This window comes from Ahaetulla prasina, chromosome 1 (assembly GCF_028640845.1).
Source record: "Ahaetulla prasina isolate Xishuangbanna chromosome 1, ASM2864084v1, whole genome shotgun sequence".
Classification (NCBI taxonomy): domain Eukaryota; kingdom Metazoa; phylum Chordata; class Lepidosauria; order Squamata; family Colubridae; genus Ahaetulla; species Ahaetulla prasina.
In genome coordinates, this window is record NC_080539.1 from 200,920,688 (window position 1) to 200,942,068 (window position 21,381).

Here is a 21,381-nt window from a genome sequence, read left to right on the forward strand (position 1 = left end):
AAAAAACATTTGCATAAGATAAAACAAAAGCCAGCTACAGGATTTTTTCTTTTTTGTATGAAAAAGCAGAATCCAGCAAAGGGACATAGCTGGTATCCTGGAATAGTTTGATTTTTAACTTCTCCTTCCAGAAGTATTGAGCAAGAAAAGCAAATACAGGTAGTCTTCAACCTACAGTTAATTTAGTGATTGTTCGAAGTTACAACACTGAAAAAACTGACTTATGCCCATTTTTCACTCTTACGCTGTTGTAGCATCCCCATGGTCATGTGATTTACATTTGGATGCTTGACAAGTGACTCATTTATGATGGTTGCAATGACCCAGAGTGATGTGATCCTGTTTTGTGACCTGACAATCAATCAACCAACAGGGAAAACATTCACTTAACAATTGTGTTACTAATTTAAGAACTGCAATGATTCACTTAACAAATGTAGTGAGAAAAGTTATAAAATAAGCAAAACTCACTTAACAAATTTATCACATTGCAACATATATTTTGGGATCAACTGTGCTTGTACGTTGAGTACTGTATACCTGTATAGTCATCATACCTTTCCTAGATATTCTTCATTGTGGTCTCTGTAATTCACACTTCCGAATTTGTGAAGTTCTTTGTGTCAAGTTCCATCTAGAACATTCTAGAGCTTTGAAATACTTGGATACATTCATGCGCTCTAATAATAATAATAATAATTTAATTTTTATACCGTCCTTCTCCCGAAGGACTCAGGGCGGTTAACAGCCAGATAAAAATACAATTTAATATACAATAAAACCCATTTAAAAAACTTATTCAACCTTGGCCAAATTAAAACTATAAAAGACATAATATAAAACCCCCATTTAAAATCCAATTTAAAACCCATATTATGCCAGTCCTGCTCGGAAGAATAGATAAGTCTTCAGCTTGCGGGGAAAGGCCCGGAGGTCAGGAAGTTGACGGAGTCCAGGAGGGAGCTCATTCCAGAGGGTAGGTGCCCCCACAGAGAAGGCTCTCCCCCTGGGGGTCGCCAGCCGGCATTGTTTGGCTGACGGCACCCTGAGGAGACCCTCTCTATGGGAACGCACTGGTCGGTGGGAGGCATATGGTAACAGAAGGCGGTCCCGTAGATATCCGGGTCCTATGCCATGGAGCGCTTTAAAGGTGATAACCAACACCTTGAAGTGCACCTGGAAGACCACAGGTAGCCAGTGCAGCTTGCGCAGGAGAGGTGTTATATGGGAGCAACGAGTGGCTCCCTCTATCACCCGCGCAGCTGCATTCTGGACCAACTGGAGCCTCCGGGTGCTCTTCAAGGGGAGCCCCATGTAGAGAGCATTGCAGTAGTCTAGGCGAGAGGTTAACGAGGGCATGAGTGACCGTGCATAGGGAATCCCGATCTAGAAAAGGGCGCAACTGGCGAACCAGGCGTACCTGGTAGAAAGCTCTCCTGGAGACGGTCGCCAAATGCTCTTCAAAAGACAACCGTCCATCCAGGAGAACGCCTAGATTGCGCACCCTCTGCATTGGGGCCAATGATTCGCCCCCAACAATCAGCCGCGGTTGTAGCTGACTGTACCGGGATGCCGGCATCTACAACCACTCAGTCTTGGAGGGGTTGAGCTTGAGCCTGTTTCTCCCCATCCAGACCCGCACGGCCTCTGTGTATACCACATGATTAAGGGTAGCTTATGTCAAACCCTTTCAGTCTGTTTTCAACTACAGCAGCATTAAGATTTACCTTAGCTCTGATTTCCTTTAAATGCTGTCTTAATTTTTTTAAATTTCATGTTTTTTTAAAAAAACTTGTCTTAGCTTGACATCAAACAAATGAAAACATTTTTTGATATTCAAGAAACCATTGTCTTCCCTCATAATCTATCCAACCTTCAAACGTATTGTCTTAAAGGTCACATTTCACAAGTATCAGCATTGCAGGAGCAAACTTTGCTCCCAAGATAGGCCCCAACAAGTCTTTTTATTTTGGAGGTCAGCCAATAGACCAGTCATTTATTAGACAGACTTATTGCAATTAGCTATCTCATTTGTGAGCAATTTTCTGGGAACAAACTTCTGATTTTAAAGCTATTGTAGCCATTGCCTTACTCCATAATTTCCATTGTGCCCTAAAAACTGGGTTCATCTCTTTAGGAGTTCAATCAAATCCTTAAATCTTAACTCAAATTTAATTGGCATGGTATATTGCCCAATAAGGGCTCAAAACGTTCTAGCTAGACAGCCTTGCCTGATTCCAACAAGGAAAAAAAGCACAAAAGATAAAGGCAACTATAGCAGTCTTGAGTTCCTCACTATACCGGCCTTCTCAGTTCTTCTGAAGTTAATTCTATAGATTCCAATCTGTAGTTTGGCAATGCCCCGTAGATTCTCTATGGGGTTCAGGTCAGGTGAGTTTGCTGGCCAATCAAGCACAGTAATCCCATGGGCATTGAACCAGGTTTTGGTACTTTTGGCAGTGTGGGCAGGTGCCAAGTCCTGCTGGAAAATGAAGTCAGGATCCCCATAAAGCTCGTCTGCGGAAGGAAGCATGAAGTGCTCCAAAATCTCCTGATAAACAGCTGCGTTGACCTTGGACTTAATGAAGCACAGTGGACCAACACCAGCAGATGACATGGCTCCCCAAATCAACACAGACTGGAAACTTCACACTGGACTTCAAGCATCTTGCAGTGTGTGCCTCTCCAGTCTTCCTCCAGACTCTGGGTCCTTGGTTTCCAAATGAGATTTATTTATTTATTTATTTATTTTATTAAATTTTTATACCGCCCTTCTCCCGAAGGACTCAGGGCGGTGTATAGCCAAGATAAAACACGAAATATATACAAATTAAAACATTTAAAATCTAGCAAATTACAAAAAGGCTAATAATTAAAATTTTATTTTAAAAATTTAAAAATATTAATAAAACCCCAAATTAAAATTTAACACTATTATGCCAGTCCTGCTTGAATAAATAGGTGTGTTTTTAGCTCACGACGGAAGGTCCGAAGATCAGGCACTTGACGTAAGCCAGGGGGAAATTCGTTCCAGAGCGTCGGTGCCCCCACAGTTTTCTGCTTGAATTATATGGTGCCAGGGAGAGCATTTATTTCTGGACTTTCAAGGCTCATGGAAAGGGAGTATTCTTACCTCCAACATTCTCTATGCATAAAGGCAATCATCAAGCATTGTTGTGAACTGGCTAAGCAGTAGTGCCCCCCTTCTAATCTGTACCCACTTTATAAGAGAGAGCAACACTGAAAACTTTTCTCTGAAAAATTCTCTTGTCAAAACTTTTCCAGCCAGCCTTGTCAGTTCAGGCTTCCTCATTATAGACTGAATTTTCCTTCTAATGAAACACTATGTGGAAGAAATGCCTTCTATCTTATTGTAATAACCGCACTAAGAAGGTTGCTGGACTTCATGAATCACAAAGGCCACCATGAAAAATAATTGGTTAAATGGTTACCCCTACTGCATTTCTTTAAATGGTCACTTGTGACCAAACACAACCCATCTCATAGCCTATTTGGTATGAGGTGATCTTACCATTCAGGTCTGTTATATCAGTTTTAACAAGGTATTTCTCTATTTCTCCCTTCTTTTCCTTTTTTCTTCCAAAACACTGCATTCAAAAAGACAACCTCAGATGTCCTACTACGTAGATGGAAAGTATGTTAGTTTTTATACTTCTGATGGGTGTACAGCCACGTTTATATCAAGGAAATCATCTTTCTCAATGATTTCATTTGATACTTTGGCAAGTTTCTCTCTTATCTTTCTTATATAGAATGGCTAGACACCAGGGGTGAAATCTAAAAATTTTCCCTACCGGTTCTGTGGGTGTGGCTTAATTGGTGGGCGTGGCTTTGTGGTCAGGTGATTGGGTGGGCATGGCCAATAACAATAAATAATAAAAATAATAAACAGTATACAAAACAATAAGAGGTACCAAAAACCAACTTTCACACTTTACCCACACAAAACACAACACAACTGACTCACACACACATACACACAATGCCACATACAGCTTTGTGAGACTTTGTGTGTTTGTGTAGTTAGAGTGAAACACTACAGAAACACACCAAATCTCAGAAAGCTGCACAAATATTTTATTTTATTTTATTTATATTTTTAGATAAAAGCAGCTAAATTTAAAACTTCCTTAATTTTAAATTGCTATGTCTAAAAAAAAAATTTCTTAAAAAAACCCCCAATTAATTATTTTTTTAAAGCTCCCCTCCCCCCAGTTACTTACCGAATTGAAGACAGGCAGATTGAGTTGCTCACCAATGAGATGAATTGCAGGCAGGCAGATTCAGTTGCTAGCTGATGCAACTCTATTGCAGCAGCCGAAGCAAGGCTTAGTGAGCCCGAAAGAAGCAGCAAGTAGGCAAGTGGGGACCGGGCGATTGGGTGGGCATGGGTGGGGGGAGAGGGCAGGTATTTTTGCTACCGGTTCTCCGAACTACTCATCCCCCTCAATACCGGATCGCCCAATCCGGTCTGAACCGGGAGCATTTCACCTCTGCTAGACACCTATCAACATTAAAAATAATTATTTTTATTATTATCTCCATTTATTTTGGATGTATGTTATCTAGAACATGTTAAAGAATCTTATGTAATCACATGCTATTGGTGATATGAAAGAAAGAAAAAGGATTGGTATTTCTGAATACCAATCCTGTGATGCTATACCAGTATACTAAAATCGGTATAGCATCACAGAAGTCTTTTTAATATTTTGCAGGTACCTCTGTATGTTTCTGTGTCACATTATATTCTATTTTCTTACAGAATGGAGCCAAAGTATTCCATAGCATTTCTCTAATATGGAATCACCCATATGTGTTGTTACTACCAGCATCTCCACATAGTATAACTAATATAAATCATTCACACCATCTAATTATGTGGAAGGAATTTTTCAAAATTAGGTATGCATATTATGCAACAATCTGTTACTAACTTAAATTAGTCAGATCGAGTGGTGGGATTCAGCCGGTTCATATCAGTTCAGCCGAACAGGTTATTAATTTTTTGCGTAGTTTGGTGAACTGGTTGATACTACAACTGGCTGGCTCCACTCTGCCACCGGGGGTTGCCATTCAGGGTGGGGAGGCTGCAGGGGCGTGACTGGGAGCCATGTTGTTGGGAGGCAGCAAATGGACTGGCTACACCAATTAGCTGGGAGGCTCTTCCCCCCCCCCCCCCGCAGCCCATTTTTGGCCTGGACAGCTTTCTGCAAAATCCTGCAGCAACCACTATTCCCTCACTAACCTGCTTTCCAGCTCCGTTCTCTGGCATGCAGGGCAATAAAAGAAGACCATGTGATTACTAGTTTAAAAGAAGTTCAGTCAGACCTTCCAACTTCGTGAGATCTTTTTCCACTCCAAGAAGTTGAAAGGTCTGACTGACCTTTATTTAAGCTGGTAGTCACATGATCTTCTTTTCTTGCCCTGCACTCAGGAGAACAGAGCTGGAAAGCAGGTTAGTGAGGGAATGGTGGTTGCTCTGGGATGGGGTGGAAGTGAGGATTTTATCATTGCTCATAAGTAAGTAAGAGCCAGTAAAAGAGGAATAGAAAAATCCCTATCTGTAGATCAGTGTTTTTCAGTCTTGGCAAGTTTAAGATAGGAGAACTTCATGCTGCCTTGGGGATTCTGGGAATTAAAGTCCATGCACCTTAAAATTGCCAAAGTTGAGAAACATGGATCTACACTAGAGTTTAGGATTTTCCATTCCTGTTTTATTTAGAGTTTGGTGCAATTAAATAAATCATTTGTGGTTTCCTTAACAAATACTGATTAAAGCTATATGAACCATTACTGGACTTCTTGTGAGAAACTGAAATTAAAAGTTGATCTGGGCTTTGATGATTAGATATGGGATTATGGCAGGGGTGAAATGCTTCCACTTCAGATCGGATCAGTCGATCCAGTAGCGATGGCGGCAGGTGGATTGGAGAACAGGTGGATTGGAGAACCGGTAGCAAAAATCCCTGGCCCCACCACTTGCCCGCTTGGCAGCTTATTTATTTATTTATTTATTTATTTATTTAATTCGATTTTTATACCGCCCTTCTCCCGAAGGACTCAGGGCGGTGTACAGCCAAAAGTAAAAAACAAACAATACAATATACAATTTAAAATACAAATTAAAAAACTTATTTTATAATTGGCCTAAAAAACTTTAAAATATATAAAACTAAGACCCCATTAAAATTTGTAATAGAAAATTTAAAATTTAAAATCGATAAAATTTAAGCCAGCCCCGCGCGAATGAAAAGATGTGTCTTCAGTTCGCGGCGGAAGGTCCGAAGGTCAGGTATTTGGCGTAAGCCCGGGGGAAGCTCGTTCCAGAGTGTGGGAGCCCCCACAGAGAAGGACCTTCCCCTGGGGGCCGCCAGCCGACATTGCTTGGCGGACGGCACCCTGAGAAGTCCCTCTCTGTGAGAGCGTACGGGTCGGTGGGAGGCATGCGGTAACAGCAGGCGGTCCCGTAAGTACCCAGGCCCTAAGCCATGGAGCGCTTTAAAGGTCGTAACCAAAACCTTAAAGTGCACCCGAAAGGCCACAGGTAGCCAGTGCAGTCTGCGCAGGAGCGGTGTTACGCGGGAGCTACGCGAAGCTCCCTCTATCACCCGCGCAGCTGCATTCTGAACTAACTGAAGCCTCCGAGTGCACCTCAAGGGGAGCCCCATGTAGAGAGCATTACAATAATCCAAGCGAGAGGTAACGAGCGCATGAGTGACTGTGCACAAGGCGTCCCGATCAAGGAAGGGGCGCAACTGCCGAACCAGGCGAACCTGGTGGAAGGCCCTCCTGGAGACGGCCGTCAAATGATCTTCAAACGACAGCCGTTCATCCAGGAGGACACCTAAGTTGCGCACCCTATCCTTTGGGGCCAATAACTCGCCTCCGACAGTCAGCTGCGGCTGCAGCTGACTGAATCGGGGTGCCGGCATCCACAGCCACTCCGTCTTGGAGGGATTGAGCTTGAGCCTGTTTCTCCCCATCCAGACCCGTACGGCCTCCAAACACCGGGACAGCACTTCAACAGCTTCATTGGGGTGGCCCGGGGTGGAAAAGTACAGCTGAGTGTCATCAGCGTACAGCTGGTATCTCACCCCAAAGCCACTGATGATCTCACCCAACGGCTTCATATAGATGTTGAACAGTAGGGGCGAGAGGATCGACCCCTGCGGCACCCCACAAGTGAGGCCCCTCGCGGTCGACCTCTGCCCCCCTGTCAACACCGTCTGCGACCGGTCAGAGAGATAGGAGGAGAACCACCGATAAACGGTGCCTCCCACTCCCAATCCCCCCAACCGGCGCAGCAAGATACCATGGTCGATGGTATCAAAAGCCGCCGAGAGATCTAATAGGACCAGGGCAGAGGAATAACCCCTGTCCCTGGCCCTCCAGAGATCATCCACCAATGCGACCAAAGCTGTCTCCGTGCTGTATCCGGGTCGGAAGCCGGACTGGAACGGGTCTAGATAGACGGCTTCATCCAGGTATCGGGGAAGCTGTCGCGCCACAGCACTCTCTACAACCTTCGCAACGAAGCGAAGGTTGGAGACCGGACGATAATTACCCAAAATAGCCGGGTCCAGGGAGGGCTTCTTGAGGAGGGGTCTCACCACCGCCTCTTTCAAGGCGGCAGGGAAAACCCCTTCCAACAAAGAAGCGTTGATAATCCCCTGGAGCCAGCCTCGTGTCACTTCCTGAGTGGCCAGCACCAGCCAGGAAGGACACGGGTCCAGTAAACATGTGGTGGCGTGAAGCCTCCCCAATAACCTGTCCACGTCCTCGGGAGCCACAGGGTCAAACTCATCCCAAACAGACTCGACAAGACGTGCCTCCTCTCCCCCGCTTGGATCATCCCAATTTCGGTCCAGACCATCCCAGAGCTGAGCGATTTTATCGTATAGATAACCACTAAACTCCTCAGCACGTCCCTGCAAAGGGTCATCCCGCAACTCCTGGTGAAGGAGAGAGCGGGTCACCCGAAACAGGGCGGCCGGGCGGTTATCTGCCGACGCAATGAGGGTGGGGGCGTAGGAACGCCTCGCCTCCCCCATTGCCACTAGGTAGGTCCTAGAATAGGACCTAACTAGTGTCCGATCAGCTTCGGAACGACTGGACCTCCAGGTGCTCTCTAGGCGTCTTCTCCGGCGTTTCATCTCCCTCAGTCCCTCGGAGAACCAAGGGGCCGGATGAGACCTGCGCCGGGTCAGAGGCCGCAAAGGCACGACCCGGTCCAAGGCCCCAGCCGCGGCCTGTTCCCAGGCCGCAACTAGCTCCTCAGTCGAGCCATGGGCCAGATCCTCAGGAATTGGCCCAAGCTCCATCAGGAACCTCTCAGGGTCCATCAGGCGCCTGGGACGGAACCAACGTATAGGTTCCGTCTCCCTGCAATGGTGGGTGGCGGTTCGGAGGTCCAGGCGAAGGAGAAAATGATCTGTCCATGACAACGGTTCTGTTACTACATCATCTAATTCCAGATCATTTAACCACTGTCCAGAGACATAAATTAGATCCAGCATGCCTCCTCCCATGTGTGTAGGGCCATCATTTACTCGAATCAGGTCCAAGGCCATCATGGAAGCCTGGAACTCCCGAGCTGCAGTCGATGACAAGCCAGCTGATGGCAGGTTGAAATCCCCCATAACCATAAGTCTGGGGGTCTCAACCGCCACACCGGCAAGTACCTCCAGCAGCTCGGGCAGGGCTGTGTTCACGCAGCAAGGAGCCAGGTACGCGATCAACAAGCCCAACTGATTCCTATGGCCCCACCTTACATAGAGGGATTCACAGCCGGCAATCTGAGGAACAGTGGCCTCCCTCGGCTCTAGATCCTCCTTAATGACAACCGCCACCCCCCCACCCCTACCTTGGGCCCTCGGTTGATGAAATGCTCGGAAACCCGGAGGGCACAACTCGACGAGGGGGACCCCCCCCTCTGGGCCCAACCAGGTCTCCGTAATGCCCATAAAAGAAGAAGCTTGCTGCTTCTTCCGGGCTTGCTCGCTTTTCCTGTCTTGCTTCTGCTGCTGCAATCCCTGCAATCAATTGCATCAGCTAGCAATTGAATCTGCCTGCCTGCAGTCAATCTCATTGGTGAGCAACTGAATCTGCCTGCCTGCCTGCCTGCCTTGTGCCTTCAGTTTGGTAAGTAACTGGCTTTTGAGGGTTTTTTGGGAGCTATAAAAAAAATAGTTAATTGGGGTTTTTTTAAGGATTTTTTTTTAGACATAGCAGTTTAAAGGTAAGGAAGTTTTAAATTTAGCTGCTTTTATCTAAAAATATAAATAAAGTAAAATAAAATAAAATAATAAAATAAAATATTTATACAGATTTCTGAGATTTGGTGTGTTTCTGTAGTGTTTCACTCTAACTACACAAACACAAAATCTCACAAAGCTGTATGTGGCATTTTGTGTGGAAAAAGTGTGATAGTTGGTTTTTGAGCTTTTTGTGGCTATGTGAGGTTCCTGCTTGTTGTAGGGGCCATTTTGGGTGAAGTGCAGCTGCTTTTACATTGTGTGTGAGTCAGTTGTGTTGTGTTGTGTGTGTGTAAAGTGTGAAAGTTGGTTTTTGGTACCTCTTATTGTTTTGTGTACTTTGTTTATTATTTTTATTATTTATTATTAGACAAATGTTAATCATAGAGTAAGAGTCTAATATATTTTTTACTTCTATCTGTACCAAAGAGTTGGAAGTCATTCTTTTTTGGTTTTCCTTTTTTTCCTCTTTCTTTCTTACACTTTCACTCTTTTCTTTTTTCAAATCTATTTTTAGCTTTGTATTTTTTTGATGTATGAAGGATCAAATACTCAGCCATTATAATTCTATATTCCTTATTTACAGAAATCATATCAAAATTTAGAATGAAATCCACTGGAAGCCATCCCATATAAGGCAGACACCGAGTCCCTCTAACCAAAAAGTGTTTATCGATAGAAGAGAATATTTATAGCTCAGGGTTGAACTGTAGGGTCTCTGAGCTTGATGGTTTTCTTGTAGATGTTTCATTAACGAACAAGGTAACATCATCAGTACTAGAAGGGAGTGGAGTTTGCTCTTATTTTCATATTATAGTGGCTTACCCTGTCAGTGTTGATCAGTTGCTTTGCAAACAGTGTTTTGATTGGTGCCAGGTCTCTACAGCTTCAGGCAGAGAAAGGGTTATTCTGCACCCCTCCCTCAAATGTTTTTTAAAATACAGGGTTTCCCAGCATTCCTTTAGGAACCTCCAACATGCAAATTGGTTACTCATTCTAAAATGAATCCTCTTTACCTGGAACTTCAAAATTTGCTGTTTGCTGGGAAGATAAATGTAGCTAAATGTCAGTCTACATTTAGTGTACATCTGACTGGGGATATTTCTTCATAACCAAACAAAATTGTATTTCTGTACAGTCCCACCTCTTGCTTGCTGGATCTGGACATCACAAAGCAAAGCCCACATTTGTAATTAACCCCCGTGTCCCGTTTTGATTGGCAGAGTGCTGCAGAAGGCTGAATGCTGTCATGCCCTCTGGCCATATCCCTGGCCACGCCCATCCAGCCGGTCATTAGGACAGAGAATTGGTTGTTAAATTATTTGAATCCTACCACTGGTCAACTCCATTAAGTTAATATAAAATAAGTTATTAGATACATCAGAACTTGAACAAGATTATTGAGAACTCTCTTCCAGCAGAAATATGTTGCTTATTTTCTGCGGTGTGCAGAAATTTGAACTACTGTATTTGTCAGTGTATAAGATGCACTTCCACCTAAAAAAAAGTGAGTGGAAATGTTGCCGAAGCCCCGCCCACCTGCCAGCCTCTGCCTCCCAGCAATTTATCTCCTTGCAGAAAACAGCAAACAGCCTGGTCAGCTTCAGCATAGCCTGATTTAGCACAAACAGCTGATTGGCGGTTGGATCAACCTCCTGGAATACCACCTATCACCTGTTCCAGGCTGCAGGGATTGCCACCGCCCATTGCTCTGTTGCTGCCCATCGCTGCTGCTGCCTATCGCCGCCTCTGTGCATCCCATTTTCAGCCTCCACACTCCCCATTTTTGGCCTCCACACGTCCCGTTTTTGGCCCGTTCCAGGCGGCACAGATAGGTGGCAGCGGCAGCAATCCCCGCTGCCTGGAACAGGCCAAAAACAGGATGCACGGAGGCCAAAAATGGGACATGCAGAGGCAGTGATAGGTGGCAGCAGCGATGGGCAGCAACAGGCAGTGGCGATCTCTGCAGCCTGAAACAGCTGATAGGCGGTATTCTGGGAGGCTCATCAAACCACCAATCAGCTGCTTGTGCTAAATCAGCCTGTGCTGAAGCTGAACAGGCTGTTTGCTGTTTGCTGCAAGGAGGTAAATTGCTCAGAGGCAAAGGCAGATTGTTTTTTCCTTGTTTTCCTCCCCAAAAGCTAGGTGTGTCTTATACTTCGGAGCATCTTATAGTCTGAAAAATACGGTATATTACAAAGTCACTGTTGCAATTTAGAAGTTCCTTGACAACTTATTTTAAAATTTTATATAAACCCTAATATTTAACTAATTAAAAAAACACTTTGAATATCTGATTTACATGTTTTGTAATGATTTGTTTTTGAAAAAAATTAAAAAATAAAATGATATTATTTATGTTTGTTTTTTACTTCAATTTATACAGGCAACCCTCTCAGTACATGACTCAGGATAGCTCATAACAAAAAAGGTTTAAATTTATAATACTGCTCAATTCAACACTGACTGAGCCGTATATGATAAAGTCAGTAACTAAAATACAAATAAAACTCCCAAATAATACACACGATCCACTTCTTATTCTAATTCAAGATCTGAAGGAAGAGTTAAGTTTTCTGGGATCTTTTAAACACAGCCAGGGTGAGAGATATATTTCAAGGGGATTGGTTTCCCAGGTCCCATCAGACGATAGTGCTTAAAGCAGGGGTCTCCAACCTTGGCAACTTTGAGACTTGTGGACTTCAACTCCCAGAGTTCCTCAGCCAGCTTTGAGAAACTCTGGGAGTTGAAGTCCACAAGTCTCAAAGTTGCCAAGGTTGGAGACCCCTGGCTTAAAGGAAGGGACTTGGAAGCATCTTAACTCAGTCCATTTGTTCCTTCCTGGCACAGTTCTTTTGATAACCAGCCCTATTTTATAAAGAGCTTTTTAGACACTAACCAGCCTCCCCAATTGCACTGGACACCTAGTGGAAACCAACACAGCTCATAGAGCAATGGTGCTATATGGCCATGACAAGGCTTGCCGCTGCATTCTGAATTAGCTGCAGCTTTCACATGTTTCTGGGGGACAACCTCATGTACAGCACATTGCAGCAGCCCATGTACACTCTGACCAAGTATGAATGTCCATCCAAATAATGGCACAAATAGCAGCCAATTTGGATTTGTGTGAAGGCCTTCTTAGCCACAGCTGCCACTTACTCCTTGAGGAAGAGTTGTGAATCCAAGAAAACTCCAACTGTGGACCAGTCTTGCAGAGAAGAGCCTCAGAAAGCCATCAAGATCCCCTGGACAATAAATGCCACCCTACACTCCCAGGTTGAATTAAGACCATTTCAAAAAAAAAGAATAGATAAAATGATTGTAAGCAAATAATAGATTTTGTGCAATGGCCTGCTGCTTATTTGTTCTACTTATATTGTTTGTGAACTGTAGCTCTCAAGGGCATCTCAAGTGTGAGGTGTGTGTGTGTGTGTGTGTGTGTGTGTGTGTTGCAAGAAGGAGAGGGATGGAGGGAGGGAGAGGAGACAGAGAGAGGAGAGAGAGTTGTAAAATTGTAAATTGTAAAAAATAACTGCTGGTTAAAATAAATCAATCACTCATTTGCTTATATTAACAATTGTATCTTAAAATATAGAGGCACTTGTGCACACAAAATCATGCCTATGCGTACACCTTCCCTTCTTTGAGCAGTGACAACAGTGAAGAACAGGATGACAATGGGATAACAGTGTGATGCATAAGGAATGGAAGATGAAGGGAGAAAAGGAACTGGATGAAAAAGGAGAGAACGAGGTTCCTGGACTGAACGAGAGAAACCCTGCTAGGATGTCACAAACAGAATTTGCCACTTGGAGAAATGAGCCCCCACTTCTGCCTAAAGTCATCTTCAAAGGCAAACCATTGCTGCTCGCTTCCTTTCTTTTTAATTTCCTTGCTTAGTTTTCAGCGAAGTTATAAACACCCACCCCTATTCTCAGATGGGGGAAACTTGGCTTCTTAACAAAATAGAGCATGTGAAAAAAGAGTCTTACCATGTTGAGCATAACCCCTTTCCATGTTAAAATCAGCCATATTTTTATATCTACTAATTTCATGTATGCTGTTAAGCTACTAACCTTCAAGTCAATTTACTTAACAAAGGGAAAAAATGGAAACTCATATAAACTTTTACGCGCAGTCTAAATTTCTAAATAGTCCTCTGCATGAAATTTCCAGAAGTAAAGTGTTTGCTTGGATATGAGATCCAGAATGGGAATTTTGGATCACTGTTGGAGAATAAGCATTCCTCTATTCTTGTATTATTTTTATTTTTATGGTTCATTGCAGTCAGTCAGATGTTTAGACTCTATTTGGCATTTTTATCTACCTACCCAGTCCTTTTTTGGCATAGGCAGATGTTATTTGATGGTGTTAAAGGTATCATCGCAAGATGTAAGGTGTTTCAAGTAGAGCTTTTTTTGCAATTGATTGATAATGATTTTGTCAATACCAATGGTGTTCAACTGCTGCTCCAGATGTTTTGAGAATGCACTTTTCTCTATTGGAGCTATCTTTGCATTCTTTTGCCACAGTCATTCTATTTGCAGATCTTTATATTTTGTAGTTTTCTTCAGTTCTCTCCCCTTCTGCTGTCTCCAGCTACTATCGTGTTCACAATCCAGACATTTTGCTTTATCAGCAATTGTTAAGTCTGGGCGGATATATACCAGGTGCTTGTCTTTATGAATTCTAAAGTCCCAAAGCACTTTGAATTGTTCATTTTCTATTACTTTGTCTATTTTGTGGTCTTATCAGTTATTGTTTGCAGGCAAATGGTATTTCTTGCAGATCTTCCAACACACCAATGTTGCCACTTTATTATGCCATTGCTTATAGTCAGTCTGGGCAACCTTCTTGTGGTAATTAACTAGATGGCCCACTCTTTCTTCAGGTTATTATAGTTCACCACACAGTCAACTATACGTTTAGACTGGATTTGGCATTTTTATCCACAGTTTTTTTTATTTGAATTTATATCCCGCCCTTCTCCGAAGACTCAGGGCGGCTTACACAGTATTAAGCAATAGTCTTCATCCATTTGTATATTATATACAAAGTCAACTTTTATTGCCCCCAACAATCTGGGTCCTCATTTTACCTACCTTATAAAGGATGGAAGGCTGAGTCAACCTTGGGCCTGGTGGGACTTGAGCTTGCAGTAATTGCAAGCAGCTGTGTTAATAACAGACTGTCTTAGTCTGCTGAGCCACCAGAGGCCCCATCAACTCTTTCCCAAAGACCTGGGGTAGATAAATATTTTTGATATTATTATTTAATAAGAAAAACGCTTTCCTTTTTTCTTCTGTTAGTTTCTAAATTATGGATTATAATAAAGTATATAAACATTGTATAATATACAAATCTGTTCTAAGCTAAGCAGTTTTGGAAATAAATGGTTATTTATTTAGATTAAGTACAGGATTGCTCTGTGATAAAATATTCCTGTAAAACTCAATTCTGTCAGATTTAGGAAGTAAAAAATGTCGTTTAATCATTATAAAAATGAAATTCGGTTATCACATTATCTAATATGAATAATCAATAATGCTACTAAGAATTTGCTGAATTCCAACACATGGAATTAATGCAAAAGCTCATCATTTGTAATAAAGATTTTTACTCTCTTTTTTGGGGGGGAAATTGTTTCTGAAATTGAAAGTGCAGTGTTCTAAGACATCTTACTAGGCCTAGGGATGCCCAAAGTGGGGAAAAACAGAACAGTGTGAATCATGTTAATACTTTTCAAAAAAGACCTGTAAGATGAACAACAGATTTGCTCTTTTTCATGGTTGTGATCTTTTATAGGACAGTCCAGCTGCCATCTTCCGAGGTGACAAAAATCTTTTATCACATTCTGGCTCAACTAAATTACTTGCATCTATTTAAAAATGAACACAAGTACAAGTACAGTAGTTAGAAACCCAATGCTTCACCTACTATTTTAGCAAAGTCAGATAAATTTTTAAAAATTGTAAAAATTGTTTTTACAAAATGTTCCAGAAGATAGTAATTAGGAGGAAACTTTCCCAAGACCCATTTTTTAAAATGATATTGGATTATTCTGATGATTGCTCCACTGATGGTTTTCAAGAAGGCAATTTAATCATTCCAAGCACTATGATTTTACCGCTCTGCTCAAACCTTTTTGCTTTACTAGCATGATGTGTAGTTTTCCAGCTGCCCTAAGAAAAGGAAGTAAGCAACTAACGCTCACATTTAAAATAGAGTTGAACTGCTTTTCATTTATTTTCCTCCCCTTTGAGATGCCAAAAGCAATTTCCTTTTAAAGTTGACTTCCTTTCTGGAAATGATTTTCTTCTCAGACCATGGTGAAGCTCTCTATCCTATTTCTTTGACTTCATTTCCCCGTTTTATTTCTTTTACTGGCCATTGCACTGAAGCAGATCTTCTGACTGTAAGTAATCACCCTAAAGTTTTGCTCTAACTTTAGTTTGTTTCTTTTCTTTTTTCTCATCATTATCAGCCAGCCAAGAGAGACAGACAAAGCACTCATTGGTGCCCTCTGCAACAGAACACTATTAGGGGGCTGGCTGTAAATTGACGTGGCATGGAAAATCTCTGCTCACTTTGTAGCAGTTTGTATTTTTTTGAAAGAGGAGTAGCACTCCTGCTGAATTTGTTGCCTGGTATCCTTAAGAGCGGTTGTGCCTTGCTGTAAATATGGAGAGAAAAATTCTCTTTTTTCTAACTTGGGAACAGAAGATTGGTTTCTGTTTGGATGTTTGGTTAACAGCAATAGAGAAGATCTAAAGGGGATCGCTTGTTTTTAACCCGTCTTGTGAGAGAAGCCGATTTTGTGCCTGCAGAGTTTCTTCCTTAGCTTCTTACTTTTCCCCTTATACTCATCCACCAGGTCTTAAGATGGGGTGTGGGCTGAGAAAGCTAGAAGATCCAGATGACAGCAGTCCTGGAAAAATATTTTCAACGCTGAAGAGACCGCAAGTGGAAACAAAAACAGACTCTGCTTATGAGTACATACTGCTGGATTTTACATTAGAAGGTATGTATGAAGTGTTTTAACTTTTCAGAAGAACATACTGTATAAGCCAAATGTGATTTCTTCTGGTTAGATACAGAAAAAAAAGTTTGATTCATTTCCCCCTACTGCTTATTAGATTAAGGATTTAGAAATGACTATTAAAACATTTCTCTGCCTGTGCCTGTCATACCTGGATATCTCTGAATAAATATATCACTTTTCAAGACCTTCAGGATTAAGCTTGAGCTATTAATAGCAAGTGGAACATTGAAGATATCAAATACAAATATAGTTGAAAGTACTCTTCTTTGTTTTATACTGTTCATGGACATCTGTGCGGTTAGAAACAGACTACCCTGTAGGGCGACTTCCTTCTTTTGTAGGGTGTCTTGTTTCTAACCAACTCCATGTCTCAGAAAGTTGAAAAATAAACAAATAGTCTCAGATGGCTTCCCACTAAGAACAGGCAGCTCTGTTCTGCAAAAGTTGCTTTGGGAATTTTTTGAAGAAGTTTTCATAAAGCTATTTGGGTTTGTACACCAACTTTTTTATGTAGAACTTAGTAGGAATTAATCACAAACACAACTTGCATATTACACTCAGCGTCAACATGGTCATAGTTATAATTTAAATATAATGATTTTATAATGTATAGGATGCATAAGGAAGCATTGTACAGTACCATTGAACTATATGTTAGCTTTTTACCATTTCTATTTGGTTTTGGATGAAACAGCTTTTGTTCATTATGAGGAGAAAAAATAGTAACAAATACTCTGAGTTTCATATTTTAATTCATAAAATTAAAAGCAACTACATTAGGTATAACTGTGCATTTGGCTTTTGGGTTAAATCACACTATTTGTTTTATTTTAATGGATAGTACAGTAGATTTAAATATGTATATTTTCAGGATTATAAAAATACTTTGATGGAGATTATTTCTTGTAAAAATAATCATATTGCTAATAATTCAAATAACTGTTAGCAATTTTATGCAGTTAGTTTGGTAACTGAGGTGATAGATGAGAGAGAGAGATGACATTGCTATTTTTCAATCACATAGCATAATGAAATAGGCAGTTGGATCCAATCTTGTCTTTCTACTACTGGAAGGCTCTTTCCATTTCTGGCAACTAGTCAAAACTCAATGGACACTCCTATAGGGGCATTTCATGGAGGCAATGAAATCCAGTAGTAGAACCTGAGATGGTAAGGTTAAGTATGAAGACTCCAGAAACAACATGAGACTAAAACCAATTGTTGTGGTTGTGTTTTTTTTCTCTTTATTTTATTGATGGTGGTGGAAAAGCTGAACAAAACTGCAATTATTTGCCAGCTTCTTCATTTTAGAATACCTCTGAGTCTTGTTATACATTATTGGTTATACTGAGTGGTGAAAATATTCTGCCATTTATAGATGCAAGCTTCCTATTAAGCACAGAATCAGAGTATGCTTTTTTCTAGTTGTTTTTTTAATTTAAAACAAGTTCCTATATCACATTATTACAAGGTTTGAAAATAGTTGGACAGTGACTGGTGTCAAAAGCAGAACTTCATATGTGGTAAGGCTCCAGTGTATACTCAAACTCCCTGAGTGTGTATAATAGAAACAAATACCTAATTCAGATGTGCAATATATATAGACCAAAATCTATTGTTATATAAACTTGCTTTTTAAAAATCACTTAATAATTTAATAACCCTGTGTTATAACAACAAATATAATTTGTTTAACTTTCTCCCTGTACCTCTTATTGTAACTATTAACGGTTCAACACTTAAGTCCCTATATTCTGTTACTGCTATAGTAATAGAAGCCACATGCAATGCTGTGTTTTTTAAAGTAGTTTTTTCTTAGTAAATTGGTTGATTAGTTGAAATATTGCTTCTTTTCTCTTACAACAGCTGTCTGAAATTATATGTTAAGTTCTCTTCCGAAATTGCTATTTTTCTTGGATTCGTCTTCTCTTCTTGGCCATGTGGAATGATCTTCACACCTTGTGTGACCCTGCTATGTGTATATACTCTAAGCATCCAATCCTGATTTCTCACATATCCTTCCTAGGAGCACTACTCCTACAACTATGATGAGGCTGGGCAGCAGGACTTTGGGAGGCGGGTAGTCTTAGTAAATGTCTGAAGTGAATATTAGTGAATAGTGGACCCCTCTAGTGATAATGTATTACTGTACAACTGTACAACTTAATCTTTATAAAATCCTATATCAAGTGTTTCTGGTTGTTTTAATCCTTTTAGTTATCTCAAATCCAGAAATTATCAAAATATGCTCCGTTTTGGATATTGCGAAGAACGTGGAGGAGTATTATAATAAAGGATATGTGGTAGGAGCTATTCATCCTGTTTTACTGTTATCTGGACAAAGAAGGCATTTTCCAGCAAGTCACATCTATCGAGTTGTGCTTGTGCGTCTCAAATTCAGGTATGCCATACAAGAAATGCTTAACTTCCAGTAAGCTTTTGTATTGAGTGGAGTTCCTTCGCCAAAAAAATTGTTCCCTGCTTTAAGAGTAAAACCATTATTATGACAACCACATCATAACTTTGTTGCATCTTAGAACCAAATTAGATCTTACCATAAACTGCATGACTTAGTTTATTCCCCATGCAAATAGCTGTTCAAATCAGGAGACTTGCAAAAATAATATCATCTCCATCCTCCACAATGTATTGATGAGACCCTGATTGCTCTTTCTTATAGAAAACCCTTGCGTTCAAAGACATAACATGTAGTTAAGTTACAGGTACTTTTAGGCCCATTTATTATGACAGAAACTTTGGGCGATGAAACCATTTCCATTAGACCAGGGGTCCCCAAACTTGGGAGCTTTAAGACTTGTTGACTTCAACTTCCAGAATTCTCCAGCCAGGTATGCTGGCTGGAGAATTCTGGGAGTTGAAGTCCACAAATCTTAAAGCTCCCAAGTTTGAAGACCTCTGCATTAGACATACTATGGATAGTTTCTCCCTTTAGAAATGGGAAATGGGGGAGAGGGATGGAAGCAAACAAGCAGTAACATCATAATAGAACTAAAATAGTATGATTATGATTGCCATTATCTGCCTTTCCTTGCCTTTTATTTCCTTCTGACATTTTTGTTCCCTTTGTATCCTTGCCTGTGCATATCTGTTAATGGGGATAATTTTTTATGCATCTGAGGAAGTTACATCCAGCCCATGAAAGTTTATGCAAAAACTGCATTTGATAATCTTTAGCTATTCGATAGTTGATACTGTAATTGTGACCAACAATGTGACTTTCCAGCTATACTTCTAAGATTCTTAAATTAAATCTCCAATGAAGAATTGCTTAAAACTGAAGCTGAACTTAAACATAGTACACACAGAACATTAGGTACTGATAGGAAAGCAAGCTAGACAAATAGGCTTTGTGAAATCAATTTTAAGTAGCCTTTTATATATTCTTATATACTTGGTGGATATCAGTTCATATATTTGTATATGTTTATTAACTAAAATTTCTATTTTAAGAAATTGGGCATTATTTTACTTGTCCAAGGCTGCATTCTCTGACATCAATCTGTTTGGGTCCCAATTTGTGGCTGGTTCTAAAACTGGGTCAAATATCTGAGCCAAAAGTGGCTATAACCATCTTGAGAAATATCTTAGTGTTTCTTGTCTTCTTGCTGACAAGCCTCTTTTCTGTCTCTGATTCATTTTTGAACAATCTCTTTGTTCTTTTTCACTCTCTCCTCGTCCTGCAGACTATTGGGGGAGAGGCTGATTACTCTTGAAAGCATGATCAGAACTGCAAGTTGCCCTTTATAGGGTTATTGTATTTATTTATTAAACTTTTACCCCATCTTTATTACTTTTATAAGTAACTCAAGGCAGCAAACATACACAATATTACTTTCTCCTCATATATTTTCTCAGCACGAGAACTGTAGCATTCTTAAATAGGAGGAAACTATTCCAGAAACAGAACAAACATTGCAAGAAAACACCCTACATGACCTTAATATATATTTGTAACACTAAAACTAACATAATAAACTTATCTTTATTATTGTCATATTAATATTAATATCATTATATATAACAAAAAGGCCACAGGTATTAGTTCTAAATGTATTCTTCTTGACAGCTACTTACAATTAATTTTAATTTATTGAACTCCTTCAGGTTCAGCTCTTGAAACTCTTCTGAAATATTTCAACATAGCTAAAAACTGTATTTGTGTGTGTTAAGAACTGGCTGCCATAGCTCTGTCCTATTCCCAACTTAACCAAATAGTTTGCACCAAAACCTCCAAACTTTAACCCTCAACAACATTCTTAATATGCCGAAATTCCTGCATACCTTGCACATACACGCAGCCCTGACCCCAGAGCCATTACAAAAAAGTAATGCATTTGTAGCTCAAATTAAGCCTCTCAATTCTTCTTCTCAAATCTTACCTTCACCAGGTCTGCATTACAGTTAAAATACCATCAATGAAACCTCTTAAGTATATATTTTATTTTAAATGAAATGTAAATAAGGTTGTTCAATGGGTAATTCAGTTCTGTTCCAAGCAACATGTTTGGGCAAAAGAATCAAGAATAACGGAAGAGCTACCCAAACAAGAGAGTTCCAACATTCAATTTATAATTTTTGGAAATGAAAAAAGTGCTGCTTGCTAGTATTTTGCACAAGGTAGGTCTAATTTCAACAAAGGCTGCTTTCTTTCTGTGTTTTAGCCACAAAAATCCACCAATGAGAGAACCAAGACAACCCAGGCTTGTGATTGAAGAGTGTCCTTTAACGTATGAAAAACTAACAAATGAGGCAGTTAAGGAAGTGTTAGAGAAGGTATGACCATCTTCACTGAATATTTTACTTTATTTTTATTTTTGTCATACAGTATATATAAGCATAAGCATGTAATAACTATACAATATATAAGCATATATATAAGTATGAGTATGTAATAACTATATTAATTGGCTATAATGAAAGGAAACAATAGGACAGAACGGTAGGAATAAAGTTATTCCTTTAACTATAATCCTATTCTGAGAACTCAAATAATGTTCACGAACAAAAGCATACATATCTTATACGAAACTTTGTCTT

At 40.5% G+C, this 21,381-nt stretch overlaps 1 protein-coding gene and 1 long non-coding RNA gene across 4 annotated transcripts in view; one reads left to right on the forward strand and one right to left on the reverse strand.

Moving 5' to 3' along the window:
• Nucleotides 1-600: 600 nt before the first annotated feature.
• On the reverse strand, nucleotides 601-5,368 carry LOC131189072 (uncharacterized). Its single transcript, XR_009152900.1, has 3 exons — nucleotides 5,270-5,368; nucleotides 4,245-4,525; nucleotides 601-680 (listed from the first exon to the last, which is right to left on the reverse strand). It is a non-coding gene; the product is annotated as an uncharacterized LOC131189072 (long non-coding RNA).
• A 7,568-nt stretch (nucleotides 5,369-12,936) lies between these two features.
• RFTN2 (raftlin family member 2) overlaps nucleotides 12,937-21,381 on the forward strand; it is a 33,353-nt gene continuing 24,908 nt past the window's right edge. The window contains exons 1-4 of one of the 3 annotated variants that reach the window (XM_058187929.1): nucleotides 12,937-13,134; nucleotides 16,156-16,302; nucleotides 18,541-18,724; nucleotides 21,006-21,117. In XM_058187929.1, the coding sequence (XP_058043912.1) occupies nucleotides 12,975-13,134; nucleotides 16,156-16,302; nucleotides 18,541-18,724; nucleotides 21,006-21,117 (603 nt within the window). In that variant the 5' untranslated portion in view covers nucleotides 12,937-12,974. Of the gene's footprint in view, nucleotides 13,135-15,562; nucleotides 15,697-15,863; nucleotides 15,957-16,155; nucleotides 16,303-18,540; nucleotides 18,725-21,005; nucleotides 21,118-21,381 lie in introns of those variants that run through there. The other 2 variants (XM_058187937.1, XM_058187939.1) reach the window with 2 other exon arrangements.